Source organism: Siphateles boraxobius, unplaced genomic scaffold, assembly GCF_051911475.1.
Source record: "Siphateles boraxobius isolate OS27281-9 unplaced genomic scaffold, OSU_SipBor_1 19, whole genome shotgun sequence".
NCBI lineage: Eukaryota > Metazoa > Chordata > Actinopteri > Cypriniformes > Leuciscidae > Siphateles > Siphateles boraxobius.
Window position 1 is genome coordinate 27,361,721 of NW_027508799.1, and position 24,345 is coordinate 27,386,065.

The window sequence follows — 24,345 nt, forward strand, 5'->3', positions numbered from 1 at the left end:
GGTTTGAGTACCCTGCCACCAGCGGTGGCGGCTACCATCACTTCCGCTAGAGCATCGTCCACGAGACATGTCTATGCGTTGAAGTGGAACCTCTTCGTCAACTGGTGCTCTTCTCGTCGAGAAGACCCCAGGAGGTGCTCGATCTCTGTCGTGCTTTCCTTCCTGCAAGAGGGGTTGGAGCGAAGGCTGTCTCCCTCCACCCTGAAGGTGTATGTGGCCGCTATCGCCGCATATCACGAAGCAGTTCAAGGTAAGTCTCTGGGGAAGCACGACCTGATCGTCAGGTTCCTGAGAGGAGCGAGGAGACTAAATCCTCCTCGTCCTCCTCTCGTTCCCTCTTGGGACCTCTCAGTGGTCTTAAATGCCCTGCAGAGGGCTCCCTTTGAGCCTCTGCAATCAGTGGAGCTTAAGTTCCTGTCTATGAAGACAGCGCTCCTGGTTGCTTTGGCCTCCATCAAGAGGGTAGGGGACCTGCACGCATTCTCCGTTGACGAAGCGTGCCTGGAATTCGGGCCCGGTCACTCTCACGTGATCCTGAGACCCCGGCCTGGATATGTGCCCAAGGTTCCCACCACTCCCTTCCGGGACCAGGTGGTGAACCTGCAAGCGCTGCCCCGGGAGGAGGCAGACCCAGCCTTGGCACTGCTCTGTCCAGTACGCGCTCTCCGCGCTTACGTAGACAGAACGCAGTGTTTCAGGACCTCAGACCAGCTCTTTGTCTGTTATGGTGGGAGACTGAAGGGAAAGGCTCTCTCAAAGCAGAGGTTGTCTCACTGGATAGTGGACGCCATTGCTTTGGCTTACCAACAGCAAGGCCGACCGTGCCCCCTTGGTGTGACAGCCCACTCCACCCGGAGTGTGGCTTCCTCTTGGGCTCTAGCGCATGGCGCCTCGCTGGCAGACATTTGTAGAGCTGCAGGCTGGGCGACACCCAACACATTCGCCAGATTCTATAATCTCCGAGTGGAGCCTGTGTCCTCTCGTGTACTCGCTTCAGTCAGCTAGTACTGGACCCGCTCAGGTGTCTTCGCTTGCTCGCCTTTCCACTCCACGGACTGGATACGTGCGATTATTCCTCAGGTGAGCCTTCCTCTCTGAAGCCCTGAGTTCCTCCAGCACTGTTGATGCTGGCGCCAGTGTCTATTGCCTGGGCGTCGGCTAGGTGCCTCCGTGTGCATGGTTCCTCCCTGAGTAACCCCCACATGTGTATTTCCACTGTAAGCCTCCTTGAGCATGTGTCTTTCCCTTGGCAAGCCATCTTGCCCTCCTGGAGTTGAAAGTTGCCACCCCTCGGGCTGGTCACTCCAGTGTTCCTCCATATGTAGCCCTCCGGCCATATGTGTATCTTAAGTCCTCCCTACGGGTAGGCATGCTGCGGCATATCTCCTCTGAGATATGCTTCCCAGTGTACCTTGGTATTCCTGTGTTAAGTAGGACTCCTTCGTCTGTGCCAGTATCACGACAGGGGGATCAGACTTTTCGCAGGGCACTGGAAGACAGCTGTGAAGGTGGCGTGATTTCACGGGGACCCCCATTCGTCGTCATCCGACGTAACTCGGAGTGACTACGAAAGGGAACGTCTCGGTTACGTATGTAACCCTCGTTCCCTGAGTAGGGAACGGAGACGTTACGTCTCCCTGCCACTTCCGCTGTACCGCTGGGCAGACGCCTGAGTTCAGTCTCGGCTCCTCAGCGAAGACATACCTGCATGTTGCCGGCGTCCTCCTTTATACCCACGCGGTGGGGCGGAGATACGCTATGCAAATTCCGCAGACCCATGGCATTTCATCGCCATTGGCTCGTTTTGTAATACTCGAAGTCGATAGGTGTTCTAAGCGAAACCCCCATTCGTCGTCATCCGACGTAACGTCTCCGTTCCCTACTCAGGGAACGAGGGTTACATACGTAACCGAGACGTTTTGCTTATGTTTAAGTGCATTTTATTGAGTTATATTTATTGGGTTAGTGTTGAGTTGTTTGATATAGTGACCACTGGCATGTTTTCTGTCTTTGCTTTTATTTCAATTAATTCATGTTTCACTAAAAAATTTAAAGAACCTCTAAGAGCAGCTAAACTATATAATATCATTCTTATCAAATGCAAGATTTGTTATTTTAGAGTAACTTTAATGTGAGAGTTTTAACTTAAGAATATTATTGGATTTGAGTTCTTGTTTAAATGTCAGATCCCTCTCACATACAACCAGTTTGAACCACCAGTTTGTTTGTTTTTTGAGTAAAACAAGATGGTCACAGAGCAGTTCAGATGAAGGCAAAGAAGAAAGCACGACATGTTCGACACCGACTACAGACAATGTTCTTCCCTCAATAACATCGAAGATTTTAGTGCTTATCGATGTTGTCATCAACTGAACTGAACTGCAAACGGTTGCTGAAAACACTTCTTGTTCTAGTAGAGAGGTTTTACTGGCCATTTTGAAATCTAGGTTTCATGATGCTAGTACTTTAGGTGGACTGAATGAGGCTATTGTAATGCTAAATAAATGGAAAGTAACAAACAATCACATTTTTTCCTAAATGACTTTGTTCTTTAGCTGGTTGAATGTGTTTAGTTGGATGTACTGCCAACCACACTTGTCACACACAGCTTGGCTGAACATATTTCCCATTAAAAAAATAATGGGTTGGAATTGTTAACAAATAGAATATGTACAAAGATCATTTTAAATGAGGTGTGACAAAGTGTCCTGTGACTACAATACTTCATCTACAGTTCATGTCAGACACATATCAGATAAGCACAGAGCTACAATGCTCTTTGACTATTGGACATAAACCTTTTTACACATTACACTATTAGTGCTTGATTCAGCCAACATTAAACTATTTACATTGAGTATAAGGTCTGATGATACATAAAGCGCAGAGTGATTTCACCCATAAGCGTGTGTGTGTGTGTGTGTGTGTGTGTGTGTGTGTGTGTGGTCACTTGCAGCAGGATTTCTTCTTCAGTGGTTGATCCACCAGTTTGATTGTGTTCACCCATACTCTATCTTCCTGTTCCCTCAGGACTCTGCAAAAATATCAGTGTTCTTTAACATCAAAGTCTTAGCTGTCGAATAAATTAAAAAAATGGGAGCACAACCAAAAACATTTTGAGAAAATAATTTATATTTTATTGGATTCTGTAAATGCAACTTTGATATTTATTATCATTATTACATAAGTATTTTAATGAACACTTAAGTAAATGTAACTAATACATTTATTTAAATGTGTCTGATTACAGTTGGGTTACTGTGTAGTATTTAGTAGTATTGCGCTGGTCATGTGATCTCAACATGGCCGCCAACCTACACACTTAGTGGACCTTTAAAAGTAAATAAACTACATTAGGTTCACGAGGTCTGCAACTAAAAATATGACTGATGTAGAGATGAGAGAATCGCATTTTGAAGATAAAAAAAATCCACAAGCTTTCTGTTCGACATCTGATAATGTTTGCAGACCGCTATAGCTGTCTCTCAGTTTTATAAATGCCTCTTTTTTGCAGGTTGCAGCCCAGCCATTGCATTCATGTGTTTTTCAGTTCTTACCTGGCCAGATGTATCATGGCCTCCAACACATTAGCTCCAGTATAAGCACTGCACTCGTAGAACATCAGGTTTGTTTCCTACCAAATATTACAGAAATCTGTGCATAATGTGTTGGATCGAGTGATGTAGACTTGTGAAAGCAAAGCATATGATGTCATTTAAATATGGTAAGATATACTGTGTGTGTGAAAGAAAGCACAAGAGCACACCTCTGCAAGCATATCAGCCTCCTTTGTCTGCACTTCTCGCTCATTCTCCTTGTCCGATTTGTTTCCCAGAAGCATGACCGGGATAGGGTCGCCTACGGCCTCCTTTATGCTGGTCAGCCAGGGGCGGACCGATCTGAAACTGTCCTCCATTGTTATGTCGTAGATGACCACCACGCCATCTGCCTTGCGGAAAAACTGCTTGGTAATGCTGCGATACCTGCAGGGCACAGTGACATTGCATTTTTTTCACGCTCGATGTTTATCATCAGTGACAAGTGAGTTCATGTTTTGGTTGCGACAAGCTTTTTAGAGATGCTTTCACAGCACAGTCCGGGGAACAAAAATGAAGAATGCAAACTGAAGCTGAATGTAAATGTCCTAAATAAGAAGATATAAATGCAAAACTCTATCCTGTATGTTTGTATCAGGGCCTCACCTTTCTTGGCCTGCAGTGTCCCATAGCTGAAGAGCAACGTGACAGTCCCCCAAATTCAGTGTCCGCACACTATAATCAATGCCTGTACAGCACAACACAATTGAAGTTATATATAAATGTGCACTACACACATAAAGCTAAATAAAAATATACACAACAAAATAAAGGCATAAAAATATTGCTGAAGTCATGTTCCTTTATTAAAAATCAAAACAGACAACAAACCATTACTGCAGTGAGGGATAATGGCCACTAGAGGTTACTCTTGAGTAATATTTCTGTGTGGATTACAGGTGTTTTGAACACTTTATGATTGTCATTGAATTATAAAGCAAAATATTGAACCAAGTTGCATTAATTCTAAAGAAAGACAACAAAATACATTGACTGAAAAATTACTTGGGATCAGCTGGTTGAAAGTAACTAAATGGCTAAGAAAAGTCCAGTGTTAATTGTTTGCCATTTTGGTTTAATTGTAACTAAAACAATGATTTTTTTTTATCAGAATAATTTAAGCGTCCAGGTTGTTTATGGGCCACTAGAGTCCAGGGGTGAAAGGCTAGAAACTTTGAATACAGTGAACTGATTGTGTTTGACATAATCTGCTGTGCAATGTGTAAGCCCTTTCATGTGATGTTGTTTGCCTTAAGAAATCCATCTGATATAGCATAGTAGGTTTTCATTAACTCTCTCACACATATTCAAACCCAATGCACTGAAACGCCTTTAAGGAGTAATACTATGCATGCACAATAATAATGCACAGACCATTTAAATCATAACCTAAAAGATTGCAATTCATCCTCAAATAAGGTAAACTCCAGTAAAAGGGAAACCAATTTGCATTTGCTGAAAATCCCTCATTGCATTCTGTTAAACCCACTTGAACTGACCTGTCCACTCACCAACTTGTGCAAAGTTAAATAATAAATTGCACATGTAGTGGGAGAGCAACTTACCCACAGTGGCTGAGGTGGCAGAATGAAACTGTCCATCACAGAAGCGTCTCAGGAGTGCGGTTTTACCAACACTGGAGTTTCCCACCAGAATGACCTTAAAGAGGCGTTGAGGAGATGCGGCAGCACCTTCTGCAGGACCCTGTAGCCAAAAATACACACAGTGACATCTTTAAAGTAAAGCTAACAGCTAGTGGTGTTGAGTGCATATAGTAAAAAACATGATTACACTTTAAATGGGCCATAGTCTTGAAGTCCACATATTATGTTATTTAAAGTCTCTTGCACTTTCACTCTGTTTCTGATTTTTTAATTAATCAAGAATTATTTGGTTACTGTACTTTTAAGACTTTAATATATAAATGCATATGAAATGACGTCACTTTCCTGCTGGTGGGTCTCCTTTCCGACAGGCTGACCGCGTGCAGATGAGGGAATGTTTCCTCTGATCCATTTCTTCTTAGACGTCTTCTTCACTCTAACTGGTGGTGGAGAGTCAGCAGAGGCCAGAGACGCATTAGACTGGTAGAGAGAGCTCGTCTCTAGATCCCCCTGACCTTCTTCCTCTCCGGCTCGCTCCTCTTCTTCCTCACTGAGCTGATGCAGAAGAAGGTGAGGGTCTCCTTGTAACAGGTGGGGAAGGTGGTCCTCTTCGATGGATATGACTCTGCGTAGAGGCCAACCATCCGGTGGCGCATCCTCCACATCGCCTCTGTCATTTACACCTTCTGAGTCCCCAGACACCTTCTGAGATTGCACATCCACCTCCGACTTCCCAGCATCCCCTGCGCTGAACGGTGAACATTGACTGTTTGCTAAAGAGGAGGACTTCCTGTTGGAGTGCTGAGTCACTTCCTCCTTATCAACTTCTCTGAAACGACAGTGAGAGGTCAGTGTAAATGTTTCCATTATTAAATCATGTACGAAGGTATTCGCATGAGAATATGTGAAGATGTCTCACTTTTTGACTGATGGTTTTCTCTCAGTGTATTTTATTGAAGCTGCGCTCGGTCTGTGCTTGCGTGAGGATTTCTTCATTGAATTGCTGCGTTTCTGTTGTAAATTACAAGGAGATATTCTGTTTTTGATTGCTCTTATTAGTCAAAAGTTGGAACACAAACTCATTCTCATTTACATTTTTTTTTTTACATTTTAGAAAAACAGTCATTAAAGTCATCAAAACTATGAAAAAACACAAAAAAAGAAATATGGGAATTATTATGTGACATAAAAAATGCCCAAGCTTTCTTATTTGAGCTTATCCAAACTAAACCAAAGTGAAACATTAAAATTAAATATTATAAACTATTATAAACACACAAATTATAATAAAATGTATTTCTGTTAAGCTTTAGGGGAAAACTTTTTTAAGATAATGAGAAGCATAAATAAGTGTTGTTTTCATTAACTAAAAACGAAATATATATATATATGTATATATATATATATATATATATATATATATATATAAAATCATCTACGTTAATTGAAATAAAATAAACGTTAAATTAAATTAAATAAAATATAAAAACAAACTTATTTTTGAGTTAGGACCTATGGCAACATTCCTGTTTATTTTGTTTACAAAAAGTTTCTGAAATACTAAAATTATTCAAATAAAATAGGTATAAAAAAAAACAAAAGACAAACTCTCAACCAAATTACAAAAAATGTAACAAATTAAGATGTAAAAATAAAAAAATTATTTAAAATTGGTAAACTTACCAGAAAGCTAATGTCTCGCTCATCTCGTAGATGTTTATTCATTTCTCTAAAAGAACAACATTTAATTTTAGATGTTTGTTGTTTGTCTACAGCATATGTGAGGATGTACCAAACTCACCTGAGTAGATCTAACTGTTTCATCAAGCTGTGTTTTTCTCTCTGCAAGCCTTCTGTGATTCTGTACATCTCCCTGTGAGGGTTAAAAGCATGTGTGTGTATGAGAGACACAAAGATACTGGTGGGATTTCTGTGTGTACGTCATAAATGGCCAGACTGACATCTCTCTCTCCTGCTGTAGTCGAGACGCCTGCTCCTGCAGAATGCCCAGCTGCTCCTGAGCCAACACAAGCTCTTGACAGGTGTGCTGAAGTTCACGAGATAACTCCTCATTGCTCATTTTCAGTTTAACATTCTCCAGTCGACTCTCCTGTTGTTCGCTATGAAGGTCACGGCATTGTCGCTCTAACTGAAATAAAATGATATAAAAAAGCTATGAGTTGAAAAAGGTGTGAGTGTCACAAAAGTATAAGTTTTTGTATGATTCTGCCTGTTCATTTGTGGCACTCACCCTCCTTTGTTTTTGGAAAAGCTGCTCCAAATCCTGTTCTTTACTACGGAGCCGCTGCTGAAGGTCCTGACTGCGCAACTGCAGATTTTCAGAGTCCTGGAACAGAGAATTAACATACTAGTCAATTTCAATTTAACTGAAATGTATGAAGCTGAATTGTCTTCAGTGTCACATGATCCTTCAGAAATCATTCTAATATGCTGATTTGCTGCTCAAGAAACATTTCTTATTATTATCAATGTTGAAAACAGTTATTTTTGTGGAAACTGTGATAAAAAAAAAAAATTCAGAGTTCTAGAAAGTTCAAATGTCTTTACTGACTGACACGTTTGATTAATTTAATGCATCCTTGCTGAATAAAAGTATTAATTTCTCTTTAAAAAAAATCTTCTCAACTGTATAGTGTAAAAGCACATGCAACCGTTCAAAAGAATGTTTTTACCTTCAGAATTGCTTGATCTTTTTCATTAATGATCTGTTGCTCCATTTCCTCATATAATCTGCGAATTTCGTTGTCATGTGTGGCTGCTTTCCTGTGCAATGACAATGGCGTTCAATGTTAAAACATGGATTTAGTCTAATACAATCCAAAGATAAAACACAAACAAGACATTCATATTATATTATTTTTCCCAAATTCCTACAGTATTTACATTCCAAAACACTGTCTCAGACCTGCACATCCAGTCAGGTAATAATTAAAGGATCATAAGATTTAATGTGTATCTTTAAACAATGCATGTTGCAAATCACATCATTCTGACCTAGATTTGATCAAAATACATTTTATTCCCAGCAGAAGTACTGTAAAAAGCTGGGTAACTCCTAAGCTTGGTGGTCACTGGACTGGGATAAAACAGCATTCTATAGGGAATTACATTAAGCCTCTAAACAGGGATTATTCACAAGTAATATGGGGAAAATAAGAAAACAAAGCAGATTATTGGCTCTTAAACATGGAGGACTTTAGATGGCACTGCTCTAAATTCATTCTCATTTCATGTTGCATAAAGAATCATCATGTCACCTTCTGAGGGTGCTCTCCATCTCCTTCCTCTCTTGTTGTGCCTCTTTGATTTGATATGTGACACGGGCCAGGAACTCTTCAAAGTTGGACAAGAGGTGAGGCTCATCCTTCCTGAGCTGAGTCCACAGGCTGCGAACCTCACTCGTGCTGAATTGAAGAGAGAACCGTCACTGCTTGTAGCAATATAAAGCTAATGTTTTATTGCAATGCCATGTGGAGTGGCAAAACATCAGTACTAACTCCTCAAACATATTACTAGCACCCAAGCTCTCCATCAACACGCTGAAATGTCTCTCTTCATCATCCTCTTTCCCTGACAGCTCTTCATCCCCTGAGCTCTGAGACGGTGTATTCATTAGTTCCTCAGTCTTGGAGACTCTCCGTCCATACAGAAAGTTACCTGGGAAACAGTTACAGATACACCTTGTAAAAGTGTGTAATTTGCTGTGCTATAAATATGCCAAATAACAAATGATTTTTGAATAGATCCTCTTGACTGGAAGGAGATGATCATAAACTCACTGAATCCGGAGGAAAACTCTCCCATGGTCAGGAATCCATTTTTGTCAAGGTCTATTGAGTCAAAAACGTTCTCGAGTTCCTCAGCAGTGAGTGGCAATTCTTTGAGTAGCCTCTAAGATAGAGAGAATGATGGTATTTGATAAAATCAGATGGAAAAATGACATCATTAACACTATGTTCTGCCATCTAGATATTCTGATTTACCTATTTTGTACTAATAGAACATTGTAAATAACAAAACCTTTTAAACAGGAGAGAAATAATGCAACTGTAATGGTTATATTCTGTTTGTGGACTCTTATGTTATTTCCTTTATTTCATGTGTTTCTTTCCTGTGTTTAGCTCCTGTTTGCTTGTCCTTTGTTACTATGGTTACTCATTGGTTAATTGATTATGTTCACCTGTGTCTTGTTTGGTTCCTCATTTAGCCTGTGTATTTAAGCTCTCAGATTGTTTCAGTTCATTTGTCCTGTGTTGTCTTTGAGTAGAAGCAGAAACTGTTAAGTTTATTTATTCGTTTGATTATAATGATTGGTTTATCTGTTTTCTTTTTTGTAAATGAAAATAAGACTGCTACAATTTAGGTTCTCAGCTCCTCTTTCTTTGCCTGAACTGTAAAAGCAACAAATGCACCCTAAATATTTTAATAAAAAAAACAACCTTTGATGGCCACAGAAAGCTACAAAAAAATACAATAAAAGCTGTATTATACCAAAGCCATGTCAGATGTAAAAATAAATAAAGTAATGAAAGAATAAACATAACAAGAGGTGAAGGACCTGAACAATTTTAGGACCCCTACTTTACCCTCATATCAGTGCGTGTGATGAAGCCTTTTCCCTCGCTGTCACAGATCTGAAAGAAGTCCTCTATTTTGTCCAATATAGCAATGTGTCCCCATCCTGAGTTCTTCTTCACACTTTTCCTTGGCTGCGGTTTCGGCTGCTTCTCATCCTGGTCTGAGCCACTGCTGGTGACCCATGTGTCTTTAATGTGTCCGATCTCTGACATGATTCCAGCGCTGCTACCTTGACCGTCTTTGAACAGGTCAGGATAAAATGTAGAAGAGAGACGTGAGAGCACAACTGGGACGGAATCCAAAGCTAGATCCAATACAGTAAATTATGCTGATTAATTCAGGAAACATCATTTAGTGTCTTGTACTGAACGCCTGCTGTGGGTCCCAGCTGTAAGAAACAGAGAAAGTGCAACACATCAGCAATCCTTTTCGTCTTTAAGAATGTTAAGACTTTGAGAAGTGAAATGCAGATTAGTCTTAGTCATCATCACTGGCACTGCTGACGTCATTGGTAAGCAGACCTTTCCCACCACCACAATGTCAAGGGGGAACAGGAAGAGGTTTCTGTGGTGAAATTTCCTGTTTAATCGCAAGTTGAACTTGCTAAGGTTTGAATGAGGGGGTATCTTTATAATTTTTATTTAAGCAAGAACCAATTCAAATAAACTTTTAAATGATTGACAGACAGATAAAGGTTGACACGTCCTGCTATTATTTAGCTACTATGTGTTTAACAAAAAATAAGAGTTGAATGTTAGGGCTCTGTGTAATTCGTGACATTAAAGTAAATACATGATGAAATACTGATTTCATGAAGCCTCAAACTAAAATCGCATAGCCTGTACAAGAAGTTCTAATAGCCTAGAGAGGAATTCTTAAATACAGAATTACAGCTCTTACCTGAACAAGTGTTACTCTTCCAGATCTATACCAAAAAAAAGTTGGTATTAACATGTTTGATTAAATCCAGTAAATGAGTGAAGTGTGGAGAGCGGGCTTTACTCGTGTTTAAATGCTCGGATCAGACCCAGTGAGCGGTCACTAAAGAGGAGGAATAAATGTTCATCTTGCGTCAGATTTAGAGATCAGGACGTTTCTTTGGTGACACAAACGCTGCACATCCTCGATGATAGCAACGTATGGCACCACAAAACAGTATTTCTGTTTACAGTTGAAAAATTTTTATGCTGAAAATATGTGACTATTACGTGGAACAATATTAGGCTGTTGTTACAAGGAACAGCTGGTGGTGTTGGTCATAAATCAATGGCACCAGAATGTGTTGTTCACATCTCAGTTCACATTTCTCATTTCATCATCATGTACATGATAAACTCATATGAAAAGGCCAAATAAGATTACAGGGCAAATTTGAAAGATTGTCAGTGAAAAATCTTATATTAAAATCCCGATAAAGAAGGAAAAGGCATACATTATGTCAGAGCCATTCCACCGAATGGGTGACATTTCTGTCCCCAGGACATTATATGTATAAAAATGCATGAAAATTAACTCTAAAATAAATGTTATTATTAAGCAAAGTGTCCCGCACATTAAGCTAACTGCAAATTTAAAATGTATAATTAAAAAAATTCATAAAAACTACCTAGAGCACTAAAAAAATGTGGTGCATGTCCCCTCTCTAAACTTTACCACAAAATATTAAGGATTAAAAACCTTCAGAAATCTTTTTTTTTTGCATTGTTGTGTGACTTTATATTCCTAGGATATCTAAGTCCACTAAAGGTGGGAGGGCGTTCTCACATTTAGCTCCAAAATGTGAGATTTAGGAGCTTTAATAGCTCCTGGACACTAGTCCCGAGGTAAATGGTGTTCGTCAGCTCCAGTTTGTATCCAGCCTCTCACGGAGACTTCAGATCCCCCAACACCTGCGATGAGATGACTAAACGCCTGTGAAGACACGACTCAACGCCGGCGATATGTTATGCCCTAAATTAATACATGATTAACTAACTGTATTTTTCTATGTACATTTCTGAAATCCACTTTCTGTAAAACTGCTTTGAAACAATATGTATTGTGAAAAGCGCTTTACAAATAAATTTGAATTGAATTGAATTGAATTATATCCAATCTATGCTTTAAAAAGTTTTTCTTTTTTTATGAGAGTTTTTTATTTTTTACTGTCCTGTTACCTAAATTATTTCTTAGATGTTATCTGTTTATTTTAAAAATATTAACTTTGGTAAGTCACTAGAATTTGCTCAATGTTTGCTATTAGCATGTATTCTATCTGGCCATATGTCATGTATTTGATAACTTTTTGCTTAAAAACTCAATCCTGTTACTTTCAGTCCTGTTACTCATATGAAAAATAACAGTGAGTTAAAGTAACAGGAGTGAGTAGAGTCGTCTGTTTTGTTGATTTAATATTGTAAACATTAGTTGATATAATACTATTCACCTGAATTATGAGTTTTAAGGTTTCAATTACTTAAATTGTAGACATTAGAATTAGTTTTACAATGTGAATACCATGCTTCAGGGAGCCAGTCTGCCACAAAGTGACTTCAACTTTTTGTCTTTGTCCTTCTTATATTTTGTAGAAGATTGAGATAACTCGTACTACCCAGATGCCAGAAACACTCACTCATGGCATCCTGCAAGAGAAAGAGTGAATCACACCGCAACTCTCTTTTCCCCTTTTTGTCTTAACTTCCCTCTCTCTCCCTCCCTCCCTCTCTCTCTTCCCCTCCCTCTCTCTTCTCCTCTCCTCTCACCCCCTCTTTCTTCCCCTCCCTCTCTCTCCCTCTCTCTCTCTCCCTCTCTCTCTCTCTCACCCCCTCTCTCTTCTCCTCCCTCTCTCTCCCTCTCACCCCCTCTCTCTTCCCCTCCCTCCCTCTCTCTCCCTCTCTCTCTCTCTCTCTCTCTCTCTTCTCCTCCCTCTCTCTTCTCCTCTCCTCTCTTCTCTTCTCTTCTCACTCCCTCTCTCTTCCCCTCCCTCCCTCTCTCTTCTCCTCTCCCCCCTCTCTCTTCTCCTCCCTCTCTCTTCTCCTCTCCTCTCACCCCCTCTCTCTTCTCCTCCCTCTCTCTTCTCCTCTCCTCTCACTCCCTCTCTCTTCCCCTCCCTCCCTCTCTCTTCTCCTCTCCCCCCTCTCTCTTCTCCTCTCTATACTTCTTTCTCTTTCCACCTCCTTCACTGTTAAGTACTGGCACAGAGTACATCACTTCAACAGAAATCTCATGCACACAGTCATGTACACTCTCTCTCTCATACACACACATATGGACACTCATTCCTGTTACCCAATGTTCATTCCTCTTTTTTTCCAAAAAAAAAAAAAAGGTTTAAATTATTAAATTATATAAAATTATTTTAAAAAATTGATAAACGCGAGGCTTCGGTCTTCTTTAAAATGAAAAAATGGCTTTGTGTTTTTTATTAAAATACACCTTGCCTTAATACATAGTGATTTTTTTAGTCACAAATATCAATTATTTGAACATATAACCAACATTTTTTTACAAATAAACACTTAACTGTGGGTAAAACAAAGCAAAACTGACATGCTTTTGCTTTTTAAATGACACATGAGTTTCGGAAACACTGAGAAAACATACTGTCCATCTTCTGCTTAGAAACCTTGTAAAAAATAAAAATAAAGTTGCCTGAGATTGACGAATACACATTTTGAATAGTTAAATATTTCAATGTTGAAAAAAGATTAAAAAATAAAGTCTAATTTTGAAGTTACAACAAGCAAATGTCACCCATTTGGTGGAATGACCCAACAGCAGATCAAGTGTAAAATCAATGTGCAGTGAAATGAGCTCTACTACATTAAACAAGTTTCTTATAAATGTTGCTATAAGTGAAGAAAAAAACATTGATTAACATCCTGAAATACATTCACTCTCCCTCATGTGCAACACTATTGTCTTTACAATAAGATGTGTTTTGCTGCCCTCTGCTGGACAAACACACATTCATTGCTGTTTAAAAAAAAAAAAATAGGTTAACCAATTTTGTGTAGATAATATTTAATTTATTTAATAAAAACACATCTTAGCTTAGAAACAAATTAGTTTATAATATGGTGTAATAAAATTGTATTTTAGAATAAAAGAACAAAGTAGTAAATTCCACAAATAGTAATATTATGCATAATTTATCCAGAAACAATGAGATTAAAATGTTACATTTATTCAAATAATTCATGAAAAAAATAGTTCTACTTCTACTAAGGTTTCTACTAAGTTACAAGTGTTATAAAGTGATTAGACTTACAAAAATCAGTCATCAGTCGTGTATCTCCTGTGTGACAGGCTTTGATTCTGAATATAACCTGTAGTATTTTTGTATCAATCTCCTTTAAGTTGTGTGACTTTATCTCCATCCTGACTTATTAAATATATGATTCTATCTTCTGTGAAGTGTCTTTTCATTGTGGAGGAGGAGTCCCGTTCATCAGCGCAGATGTTCTCTTTATATATATGGTGAAAATCATAAAAGCCTCCTCTGATTTGTCAGTGATTATGTTTGATGATTTCCTCTGTTGTGTCTAATAAGGTAACAGTGAGTGTCATTGGCAGCTGTGAGAGTCTCTCTCTCTTTAGGGGACTGACAGGAGCCAGTTTCTTCAGTGTGTTTGAGGAGCAGAGGAGAAACTTGTGGTGTGTTCTGAGCTGATGAGTGTGTGTCGAGCAGAAGAAGATGAAGAGCTTTCTGATCCTGATGTTTCTGTGCTATATGGTAAAACTCAACACCTCTGGTAGGTACATAAAGAGGTACTTCATTCTTTCATATGAGCTGAAATAATTTACATGTAATGTTACAGTTACATTGGTATATTTACTAGTTGTCTCCCTGTCGCTCATGTGTAGACAGTGTGAGTGTGAGGTTGGTGAATGGCAATAATCCCTGTGCTGGAAGAGTGGAGGTTCTTCATGATGGTCAGTGGGGAACAGTGTGTCATTATTACTGGGATATTGCTGATGCTGCAGTGGTGTGTAGAGAGCTGGACTGTGGGACGGCTGTAAAACCAACATATGAAGCTCACTTTGGACGTGGATCAGGACCAATTTCAATGTCACATGTATACTGTAGTGGATCAGAGACTGCACTGAAAGACTGCAGATCAGAGAGTCAATATGCACAGTACTGTAATCATAATCAAGATGCTGGTGTCGTCTGTTCAGGTAAGCTCCTCCTCAGCTTGTTATCACATCACTCTTTCATAATTCTCACTCAAGCAATGTAATGTTTCTGTATGCTGGTGAGGACAAACTGCATCAGTGTCAATTTTATGAAACATGCAATCTGTTTAATTATTTTGTTAATGATATTATATTTATCCCTATTCCTTATTTTCTTATGATAAAATATGATGCAGAGAATCCCCACTAAATATGTAATGTCTTTTTTATTATTCACAGTCTGATTTGATGTCAATCTTATTTACATTCTTTAAATTTTCATTCTTTTTCTACAGATGAAAGATAAAATTACAGATAAAATTAGTGCAGATTAAGTGAATTAATGAAAAACAAAATGTCAAAATTTTATAAATAAGATATAAAAGATTAAACATTTTAAAAATAAGATTTTTCTATTGTTCCAGGTGAAGAGAGATGTTTAATTAATTATCTGTCTTTATAATTCAAAGACTCAGAGCATCGACTTCGACTTGTGGACGGGTTTCACCTGTGTTCTGGGAGAGTGGAGGTTCGTCGGACAGAAGGATGGGGTTCAGTGTGTGACGCTGCCTTTGACCAGCAGGATGCAGAGGTTGTGTGTAGAGAGCTGGACTGTGGGGCTCCTGTACAGGTGCTGGGAGAACATGCTTTTGGAAAAGGAACGGGTCGAGTTTGGTCAGAGGAGATTCAGTGCAGAGGAAATGAATCTCAAATAGACGACTGTTCACGATCCTCTTCACAGATACACAGCTGTTCCCATAACAATGATGTGGGAGTGATTTGTTCTGGTTAAGTATAAACATTTGGCATTTATTTAGATAAATTATACCTGATATACTGATGTTGTATTGCTCAATTATCTGGACTCTAGTTTCATGTTTAAATAAGCTGCCAGTTCTCTTCACATGTTACGCTGATCTCAGACTGATGAATGGTTCAGACTCTTGTTCTGGAAGAGTGGAGCTTCGGTTTCTCAATAAATGGGGCACAGTGTGTGATGCATGCTGGGATATGAGAGCTGCCAGTGTCCTCTGTAGACAGCTGAATTGTGGGATTGCTGTGTATGTTGTGGGATCAGACTGGTTTGGAGAGGGAAGTGGTGAAATCTGGGCTGATGTGTTTGATTGTGACGGGAATGAAACAAAACTCTCAGAATGTTCCGTCTCTTCATGGAGTCGAGCTGAATGTTCTCATAGACGAGATGTTGGAGTCGTCTGCTCTGGTGAGTAAATTCATTACACACCATGATAAAGTCATTGGTTCAAAAAAATTTAAATTGTTTTTCTTTTTGTTTATTTCACTTTTGAGATATTTATCTAGTTACTATTGATTTATTACAAACATAGCCTTCAAATTGGGAGAGTAAGGATTATTTTGATGTATGGCATATGAAAATGCTGACAGAATGACAGAATGATGAAAATAATGACAGCACAGCATGTAAAAATACAAAGATATACTCTGGTGGAATTGTTCTATGGCAGGTCATAAAGGGTTAAAATGTAGTACACATTTTAGATAAATACTGAATTACAAATAAATACTCTCTCCAGAGAGTGAAGCTCATCTGAGGAACTGCAGCTCTCCACAAACTCTCAACTGCAGCTCCACACAACAGCTGTCAATCAAAAACTTTGGTGAGAAAATCATCATCTGGGCAGATTCTTTACTTGTTAATGATAAATAATGTTCATGTACAAGCACTGTTTTTCTCTCTCTGAATATCAGGTCGCGGGTCCATCAGGCTGGTGGGTTCTGGGGGAGACTGTGCAGGGAGGCTGGAGGTTTTTCACAGCGGCTCATGGGGGACAGTGTGTGATGACTCCTGGGATATTAAAGATGCCCATGTGGTGTGCAGACAGCTGCAGTGTGGAGTGGCCCTCAGTAACCAGCAGGTACCAGCCTGGTTTGGTCCTGGTTCTGGACCCATATGGCTGGATGAGGTGGAGTGTGAGGGGAATGAGACGTCCCTGTGGAACTGCTCTTCTCCAGGCTGGGGGAAACATGACTGTCAACACAAGGAGGATGTAGGAGTCGTGTGCTCAGGTGAACAGCAAACAATAAGTTAAATAAAAAAATCAATAACCTATGTATGTGATCAGGTGTACTTATACACTTTAAATATACATCAGTTAAAAAAATACATGAAACTATTCTGTTAATACAAGTTGTATAAAAGGCTCAGACGTTTTTTTGATGCCTGCCGCTTTAAGACTCTTCTTCTGTGGTTACGGTGAAGGAAGTGCGTAGTGTGTGTTAGCTATAGTGGGAACGAAAACAAGTTCAAGTTTAACAGTTATAGTTTAGCCCACGTACATGGGTTGATTAGCCTCTTTAGTTCATCCTGAGAAATCCAGTTTTCAATATTCCATGTGTTGAGTGAATGAAGAAAAGTAAGTGATTGTTATTTTTGTTGTGTTTATGTTTCTATATCGTAGATTCACCGTGTATTAACGTGCCCAGCGTGATGAGTGATATTTCTAGTGTAAGAACAATGTTCATGCTGTAAACACTGCAGGAAATAATAAGTTAAATTTTGTGAGTTTTCTGATGTCTAAGTTACGTAGTGACATTTATAACATTGAGTTAAGATTTAATATCGTGCTCAGGAGACCATGTGCGGACGCTATTGTGTAGTAGCCCTGTCTGGCCTGAGGGTGTCGCCATTGCTCCGTCTGTTAACCCCTTTTAATACAGTTTGAAATGTAAACTGGTCAGTGAGATAGGTGAAGCTCCTTATATCTTTCCAAAGAGGGATATCCTCATTTATGTAATTGTAGATTATGTTTAAAGGGGCATAGCAATGTTTATTGAGATATTTATGTTTGATGATCCTGATTTGTATTATGTGTGTGGATTTATTATTCATGTTGCATAATAATTTAAGTACTGGAACTGTTTAAAATGACAGTACCTAATTGTGATTTATTTTGTTTTTATTAGAACATAATGACCATGGATATTGGAATGTTCTGATGAGTACTGCTGGAGCTCAATATAGTTAAAGGAAGAAATTACATCTCCTCGTCTTTATTCCTGTGTCCTGACCGATACACCATCCTGTTTACTGGCTGAAACCCTTAATGAACTAGCCCTACTTGATTACCTCACTAACACAAGTGCATTTTTCAAATGTAGACAGAATACTGTACTAAAATACTCTGACAGAGTTTTCTAAACTACTTGCGCCGCAATATGACACTATGAATCTACAGCACTTACTGATGTTTTATTGACAAAGTTCAGGGGGAGCACGTTCAAATGATCTATCCAATCAGCATGAAACGGGGCCTAGACATACGTAGCCGACTCACCTATGTTCCTCGACAGTGTTTTCTGCATCCCTCCACCACCGTCTCCTCACACTCGCCTGGTTACTATCCTAACCAGAGATACGGAGGGAGTACTCCGGGTTCGGGACACATTCTGAGCTCAGAGCCCTTCCTCGTACAACACGCCAAATACACATACTCTTTTACTGTAGCTAATCATTTGTAAATGTGAACTGGTAAAACACAGAGTGCAACAATGTAGTCTGATTTCCGAACAAATAACTCTAATGATTTGGTTCTTTTTAGTGAATGAAAGGCATACATCTTACAACTACTGACTGGATGCCCATAAGACAAAGTGTAAATAAAGAAACATAATTATTATTGGGCTGTTTTGCTTTAAACTACTTACACACTAAAAGTGGTATTTGAGGCCCACTTAGCGAAACCATTCAGTCATATAGCCTACCTATTCTTCAGACTAAGTCTGCAAAACTGCAAGCACATTATCTACTTCACACTCAGTTTGCATTTGTAAAACAAGTTTTATCAAAAATCTAAACACAGACTAAACTACATTAGATCGTCATTCAAAACTAACAGCTCTTGTGTTTCATTGAGAAAACAATGCCATTTAAATGCCACAATCATTTTCAACACAAATTTTGTTTTTGCATGATAACTACACTGTAGAGGCCAAGACCAAACTTTAAGCCCCTGAGATGTTTTCCCGGGGTTGAGTAATTGACGCACCTTTACCTTGTTAGATTAATGAAAGTCCAAGTCGTATTTGCAGTTAAAACCATGGGTTCGGTTTATTTCCATCATATCGCCATATCCAGACAGACTTCATTACACATGTATTTGACTTTGTACTGGCATCGGCGTGTGCATATGTATGTGTGATCAAAAACTGTCTGTGCTTCCGGGTAACCTCTGAGGAACCAAAGATTGATTCCTATTTATACTAAGAGCGCTAATTGGCTCTTACATACACACAAACATCAAAGCCACATACATGCCAAACTACACATAGATGTGAACAATGTAAAACACTACTATATTGTGTCTATTGCTTGTTCACTATGCAGTGGAGTGTACAGGAGTTTGTCACATTTATGTGCACAAATACACTGTATATACAGTATGTACTGTATGTACAATTGTTACACATTTGAAAAACTTCACAGTTATTGAACATAACTGAATCAACACTGAACTGACTTGAGCTGAATAATGACACTATTGGCTTGTTAGAGCTGTTTTACAGCACAATTTGAATGTGTTACAATTGTGTAGCTGCTTTGAAACAATCTGTATTGTATGAAGCGCTACAGAAATAAATGTGACTTGACTTATTCAATATAATACAAAATAAACAGAAATCTATGGGTCAAAAATTTCTTTCTTTCTCAAAACTTTGAGTTTTGATTTCTAAGTGATCACAATAGGTATATTTACACTATACACATACATACAAGAAGGTAAAAATGATGTATTTCTTTCTGAAAACATTGAGTTTCGATTTCTAAGTGATCAATTTATGTAAACGTGTTTTCACACCTGATCATTGGGTGTAGATAATCGGAAAATGATTGTGGGATTTAAATGGCAGGGTTTTCTAAATGAAACACAAGATCTGTTAGTTTTGAATGATGATCTAATGTACAGCACTGTGTTTAGGGTTTGGCTAAAAGTTTGTTTTACAATTGCAAACTGAGTGTAAAGCAGATATTGTGTTTGTAGTTTTGTTCTGAAGATTAGGCATATGAGTGAATGGTTTCTCTAAGTGAGCCTCAAGTACCACTTTTAGTGTGTAAGCAATTTTAAAAAACTGTAATATAGATTTGAATTAAGTGTTTGGCTTTGCAAGAGATGTGTGATGTTTTGCATCTTGTGTGCATGTTTTGTGGTTTTGTGTGTAGAGTTTTATTAAATGGAGCCAAAGTTTAAGAAATTTTGTCTAAGCAATAAAAAACTAGTATTTTATATATTTATTCACTAAATATGTTTCCACATTTTTGGTTTTAGTGTCCTCCATTTTATATGTAAAGTTGAGAACAATTATTTCACAGTATGCCTCCACTAAAAAGACAGTGAGAAGACATTAAAGAGCTAATTGTTTTAATGCATTGATTCTCAATCTCATCCTTCTCTATCTAGAGTTTAAAGAGATCAGGTTAACTGAGGGCTGTGAAGGGAATGTGGAGGTTTTCTACAATGGATCCTGGGGAAATTTATGCTACAACAAGATGGACAGAGACACAGCGAGTCTGATCTGTCAAGAGCTGAACTGTGGAAGATCTGGCAGTGAACCCAATTATTCAGAGGGACTGAAGTCTCATAATTGGCTTGATAAACTTAAATGTCGACTACATGATTCCTCTCTATGGCAGTGTCCATCTTCAGCATGGGGACAGAATGACTGTCATAATGAAGTGGCCAAAATCACCTGCTCAGGTAAGAAGATAGTTAACGGATTTAAGATAGTTGGAAAACGACATGTTTGTATCAGTATGATTATTATGGGGGGAGGGGGCGCAGTAGATAAGACACGTGCCTTTGGTGTGAGAGACCTGGGTTCGAATCCACTGTGAGACACCAATGTGTCCCTGAGCAAGACACTTAACCCCTAGTTGCTCCAGAGGCGTGCGACCTCTGAAATATAGCAATTGTAAGTTGCTTTGGATAAAAGCGTCAGCTAAATAAAATATTATTATCATTTATAATTTTTCTATTCAGTATTGAGTTAAATTTTAACATTTTAATTTTAGAGGAGCAGACTCGTGAATCTTCTCGGAGTCGTCTGACATGTTCTACCTCAGAATCACCTCACCAGAGACAGTGTTCAAGTAAGATCATTATAAAGATGCATTTTCTTTATTCACAGTATCTTGAATTATTAATATCTGAGCACTTGAACAATGAATCCACATTCCACATTCATAATTTGTCACAACTTTATATAGCCATAAAATGTATTCTAAATGTATTGCTGGTCAGTGATGTTGCTGTGTGTGATTTAGATCATGTTCCTCTCAGACTGAGTGGAGGTTTGGGCCGGTGCTCTGGGAGGCTGGAGGTGTATCATAACGCTGTGTGGGGTTCAGTCTGTGATGATCTGTGGGACATCAGCGATGCTCAGGTGGTCTGCAGACAGCTGGGTTGTGGAGATGCACTGAGGGCTGATGGGAATTCAGTCTTTGGTGCTGGTGAAGGTGTTGTGTGGCTGAACAGAGTCGAGTGCAGAGGGAATGAGATTCACCTGTGGGACTGTCCTCTCTCCCTGAAGAACCACACTGACTGTTCTCACAAAGAGCACGCTGGACTCACATGTGCAGGTCACTGCAATACACTGACCGATAGTACCGTAGTCATTTCTACATCATTTTAATGCTACTAATTGTGTATTTGCATAATTTAATATGTCTGTGTCTGTTTTGCCAGATTTGTCAGTGTCCACTACTCCTGCCACAACATCATCATCTTCTCGTCCAGTTTCTCAGACAGTGCGCTCAACATCAGTCACTCCTCCACAAACTCCTCCAGCAGCGTCTCTCTCTGTGCTTGTGGTTGTTCTGGGAGTTTTGCTCTCACTGCTCTTAGTGCCACTGCTTATACTGATTCAGCAGAACAGAGTGATGAGGAGAGGTAGGAGAGATGCAGAGACTGTCATATTGTGTCTTATTCAGTGTGTGATCAGTCATGTGTTGTGAACTGACAGCAGGTTTGTCTGTCTACACTCACAGCTCTCTCTAAGAGGAGACACAGGACGATGACTGAGGCCGTTTATGAGGAGATTCAACACAGACACAATCACTTCACTCAGAGAGGTGAGACATGAGCCGTGGAACTTATTTAATATGATTAATAAGAGAGTCTGTCAGACACTTGATGTTCATCTATTATTAGTCCTGTTAAACCTCTGGCTTTAAACCACAGAATTCCTCTCAGAAAACCACAGAGCTGCAGGTGCATGTGTGTGTGTGTCAGTGAGTGTCTCTTCCTGTGTGTATTTTGTGGGTAATAAGGAGGGGTTCATATGTTTGTAAGTCTAGGTGCAGGTGTGTGTGTGTGTGTGTGTGTGTGTTTGTGTGTGTGTTTGTCTCCTCCTGTGTGTATTTCTGGAAGGCAGTGAGGATTCATGGGTTCATGTGAGGACATGTGTGTGTTTGCTAATAGGCCTAAAACTTAAGATTTCTGCCTCTAATGCTTTTAAAAAGTAAATAATTAATATTTGTGTTGTGTAACACAATGATTTATGATCCAAAGGAGAAATGAGGATTTAATCTGTTTCTGACTGTTCTGCTCTCCTTTAATAGGAAGTCTCGTCTCTGAAGAACTGCATTCTGGTTATGAAGATGCTGATGAGCTTCTCTCAGGTTAGAGAGCTGAAGAAGATTCAAATCAATAATTTTATTTACAAATGTCAACACATTTTAACACTAATTTAACTGTTCACAATACGTAAACTTTTATCTTATTAGAAAAAGAGTTCAAGACTGCATATTATGATGATGTCACCAATGGCAGTGGCCTGAAAGGTCAGTTAACTGATCACATGATTCATTATTATTACCCGGCTGTGTCACAGAGGCTGTGTTCTCCGGAGGTCACATTTGAAGACTGTATACGTCATTGAGGCGGTCTCATTTAAGAAAAATAACCGTTAGATTGCAAAGAAAGAAAGAAGTTTCAATATTTTACATCTCACAAGGAATAAGTCAATTTTATTACGGTTACTTTTCTTAAATAAGACATTCTTGATGAGGTATGCAGTCTTTAAACGAGACCTCTGGAGGACTCAGCCTCCGAATTGGGACACAGCTAACATTCATTACCCAAAGCCTGCAACGGTTTATTTTACATTTATTTTGTTTCCCAAAATACAAAAAAATGCCCAAAATATACACGTTTTGATGCAGAAGAGATGATGAAGGAAATCACACCAGGATACTATGATGATGTCATCACTGATGGACTGAAACCAGATTGTGAGACAGGTGTCACTCGGTTATTCTATAATAGAAAGAAATATTTAAAATATATTAAAATCTGTATATATATATATATATATATATATTAAATATTATATATAAATATATCTCAATAAATATTATTGTCTCGTTAAATTTGCAGAATACACACCTGAGAGCTATGATGATGTAATGACAAGTGGACAGAACTCTATCAAAAATGGTGTTTACTTTTATTGTTATTGGTGTATTTACCATAATCCTTTTATAGTGATGTATGATAGGGTTAATCCCATTACATTATAAGATATAATGAAATGTTTGCTGTGTCTATATGTTCATGTGTAGTGGACACACCAGAGCATTATGATGATGTCATCATTAATGAACAGATCTTTGAAGATGTAACCGGTGAGTCACACAGAACAGCATTTCATTATCACCCTACACCCACTAACATTGAACATGCATTTCTACTATTAATGAATCATCATGACTATCAGGAGTAAGTCTAATAATCTCAGACAGTCATGAGGGAAAGAGATCAATGACATCATCAGTGACACAAGCTGATTTACAAACTGCAATATGAGGTTTTCTTTCACATGTGAATCAGAGGGAGATCAGGAGGAGTATGATGATGTGAAGAACAACAATGAAGATGACAGAAACCTGTTGGGTAGGTTATTGTAACATTTATATACATTCATTTTTATTTGTTATGTTTCTCATTTAAAGTACATCTTGATGTAATTATTACAATGAAAATGATCAGTTTGCTTTTGTTTGTAAAAACAGACTATGATGATGTGGAGGAGGAGTCAAATAAAGAAGGAGGGGCCATGTGACTCACAGACCACACCCACAGGGGATTTGATATGGGGATTTCTGAAACTGCTGTTCAAGATTCATTTTCATTATCTGAAATATTTTTGTATAACAAATTTTTTACTATTTGTATTTTAATATTTGGCCTATTATTTTTTATTTTGATATCAATATTTTTTACATAATAAACAAAAGATACCATTCATTAATTACGTTTGTCACAAATTATATACTGTATGTATTTTTAAAAAGCAGTTAGAGGAAATGAAAAAATGATGCAAAACACTATAAATGTTTTAAAAAGTTGAAAAAA

General features: G+C 38.6%; 3 protein-coding genes across 6 annotated transcripts in view; 2 read left to right on the forward strand and 1 right to left on the reverse strand.

Moving 5' to 3' along the window:
* The window catches only part of prmt8b (protein arginine methyltransferase 8b), a 45,543-nt gene that overhangs the window by 13,832 nt on the left and 7,366 nt on the right, over positions 1–24,345 (forward strand). For 2 of the 4 annotated variants that reach the window (XM_077234692.1, XM_077234690.1), the window contains exon 11: positions 1,915–2,522. The exons of 1 other annotated variant lie outside the window; for it this stretch is intronic. The gene's annotated coding sequence lies outside the window, so the exon portion shown is untranslated. Of the gene's footprint in view, positions 1–1,895; positions 2,523–24,345 lie in introns of those variants that run through there. One more of the 4 variants, XM_077234693.1, reaches the window with a different exon arrangement.
* cracr2ab (calcium release activated channel regulator 2Ab) lies at positions 2,840–10,012 on the reverse strand. Its single transcript, XM_077234697.1, has 16 exons — positions 9,808–10,012; positions 9,001–9,112; positions 8,719–8,878; positions 8,479–8,625; positions 7,894–7,984; positions 7,452–7,547; positions 7,162–7,349; positions 7,002–7,073; positions 6,884–6,929; positions 6,120–6,211; positions 5,537–6,029; positions 5,162–5,300; positions 4,203–4,284; positions 3,767–3,983; positions 3,558–3,634; positions 2,840–3,034 (listed from the first exon to the last, which is right to left on the reverse strand). Exons 1-16 carry the CDS (start codon positions 10,009–10,011, stop codon positions 2,947–2,949), a joined length of 2,304 nt encoding a protein of 767 aa, XP_077090812.1. The 5' UTR covers position 10,012; the 3' UTR covers positions 2,840–2,946.
* Positions 15,643–24,241, forward strand: LOC143742051 (scavenger receptor cysteine-rich type 1 protein M130-like). Its single transcript, XM_077234685.1, has 15 exons — positions 15,643–16,178; positions 16,510–16,593; positions 16,685–17,002; positions 20,392–20,688; positions 21,003–21,080; positions 21,255–21,569; positions 21,676–21,879; positions 21,978–22,061; positions 22,551–22,610; positions 22,716–22,772; positions 23,154–23,231; positions 23,368–23,427; positions 23,553–23,615; positions 23,821–23,883; positions 24,003–24,241. The coding sequence occupies exons 1-15, from the start codon at positions 15,797–15,799 to the stop codon at positions 24,050–24,052; spliced, it is 2,193 nt and encodes a 730-aa protein (XP_077090800.1). The 5' UTR covers positions 15,643–15,796; the 3' UTR covers positions 24,053–24,241.

Coding starts and splice junctions, on each gene's coding strand:
- cracr2ab (XM_077234697.1), bottom strand. CDS start 10,011: ATGTCAGAGATCGGACACATTAAAGACACATGGGTCACCAGCAGTGGC. Junction 8,879..9,000: donor AGAGTTTTCCTCCGGATTCA/GTGAGTTTATGA, acceptor ACTGTTTCCCAG/GTAACTTTCTGTATGGACGG. Junction 8,626..8,718: donor GCTAGTAATATGTTTGAGGA/GTTAGTACTGAT, acceptor TCTTCAATTCAG/CACGAGTGAGGTTCGCAGCC.
- LOC143742051 (XM_077234685.1), top strand. CDS start 15,797: ATGTTGTATTGCTCAATTATCTGGACTCTAGTTTCATGTTTAAATAAG. Junction 17,003..20,391: donor TGTAGGAGTCGTGTGCTCAG/GTGAACAGCAAA, acceptor TTCTCTATCTAG/AGTTTAAAGAGATCAGGTTA. Junction 22,611..22,715: donor TGCTGATGAGCTTCTCTCAG/GTTAGAGAGCTG, acceptor TTATCTTATTAG/AAAAAGAGTTCAAGACTGCA.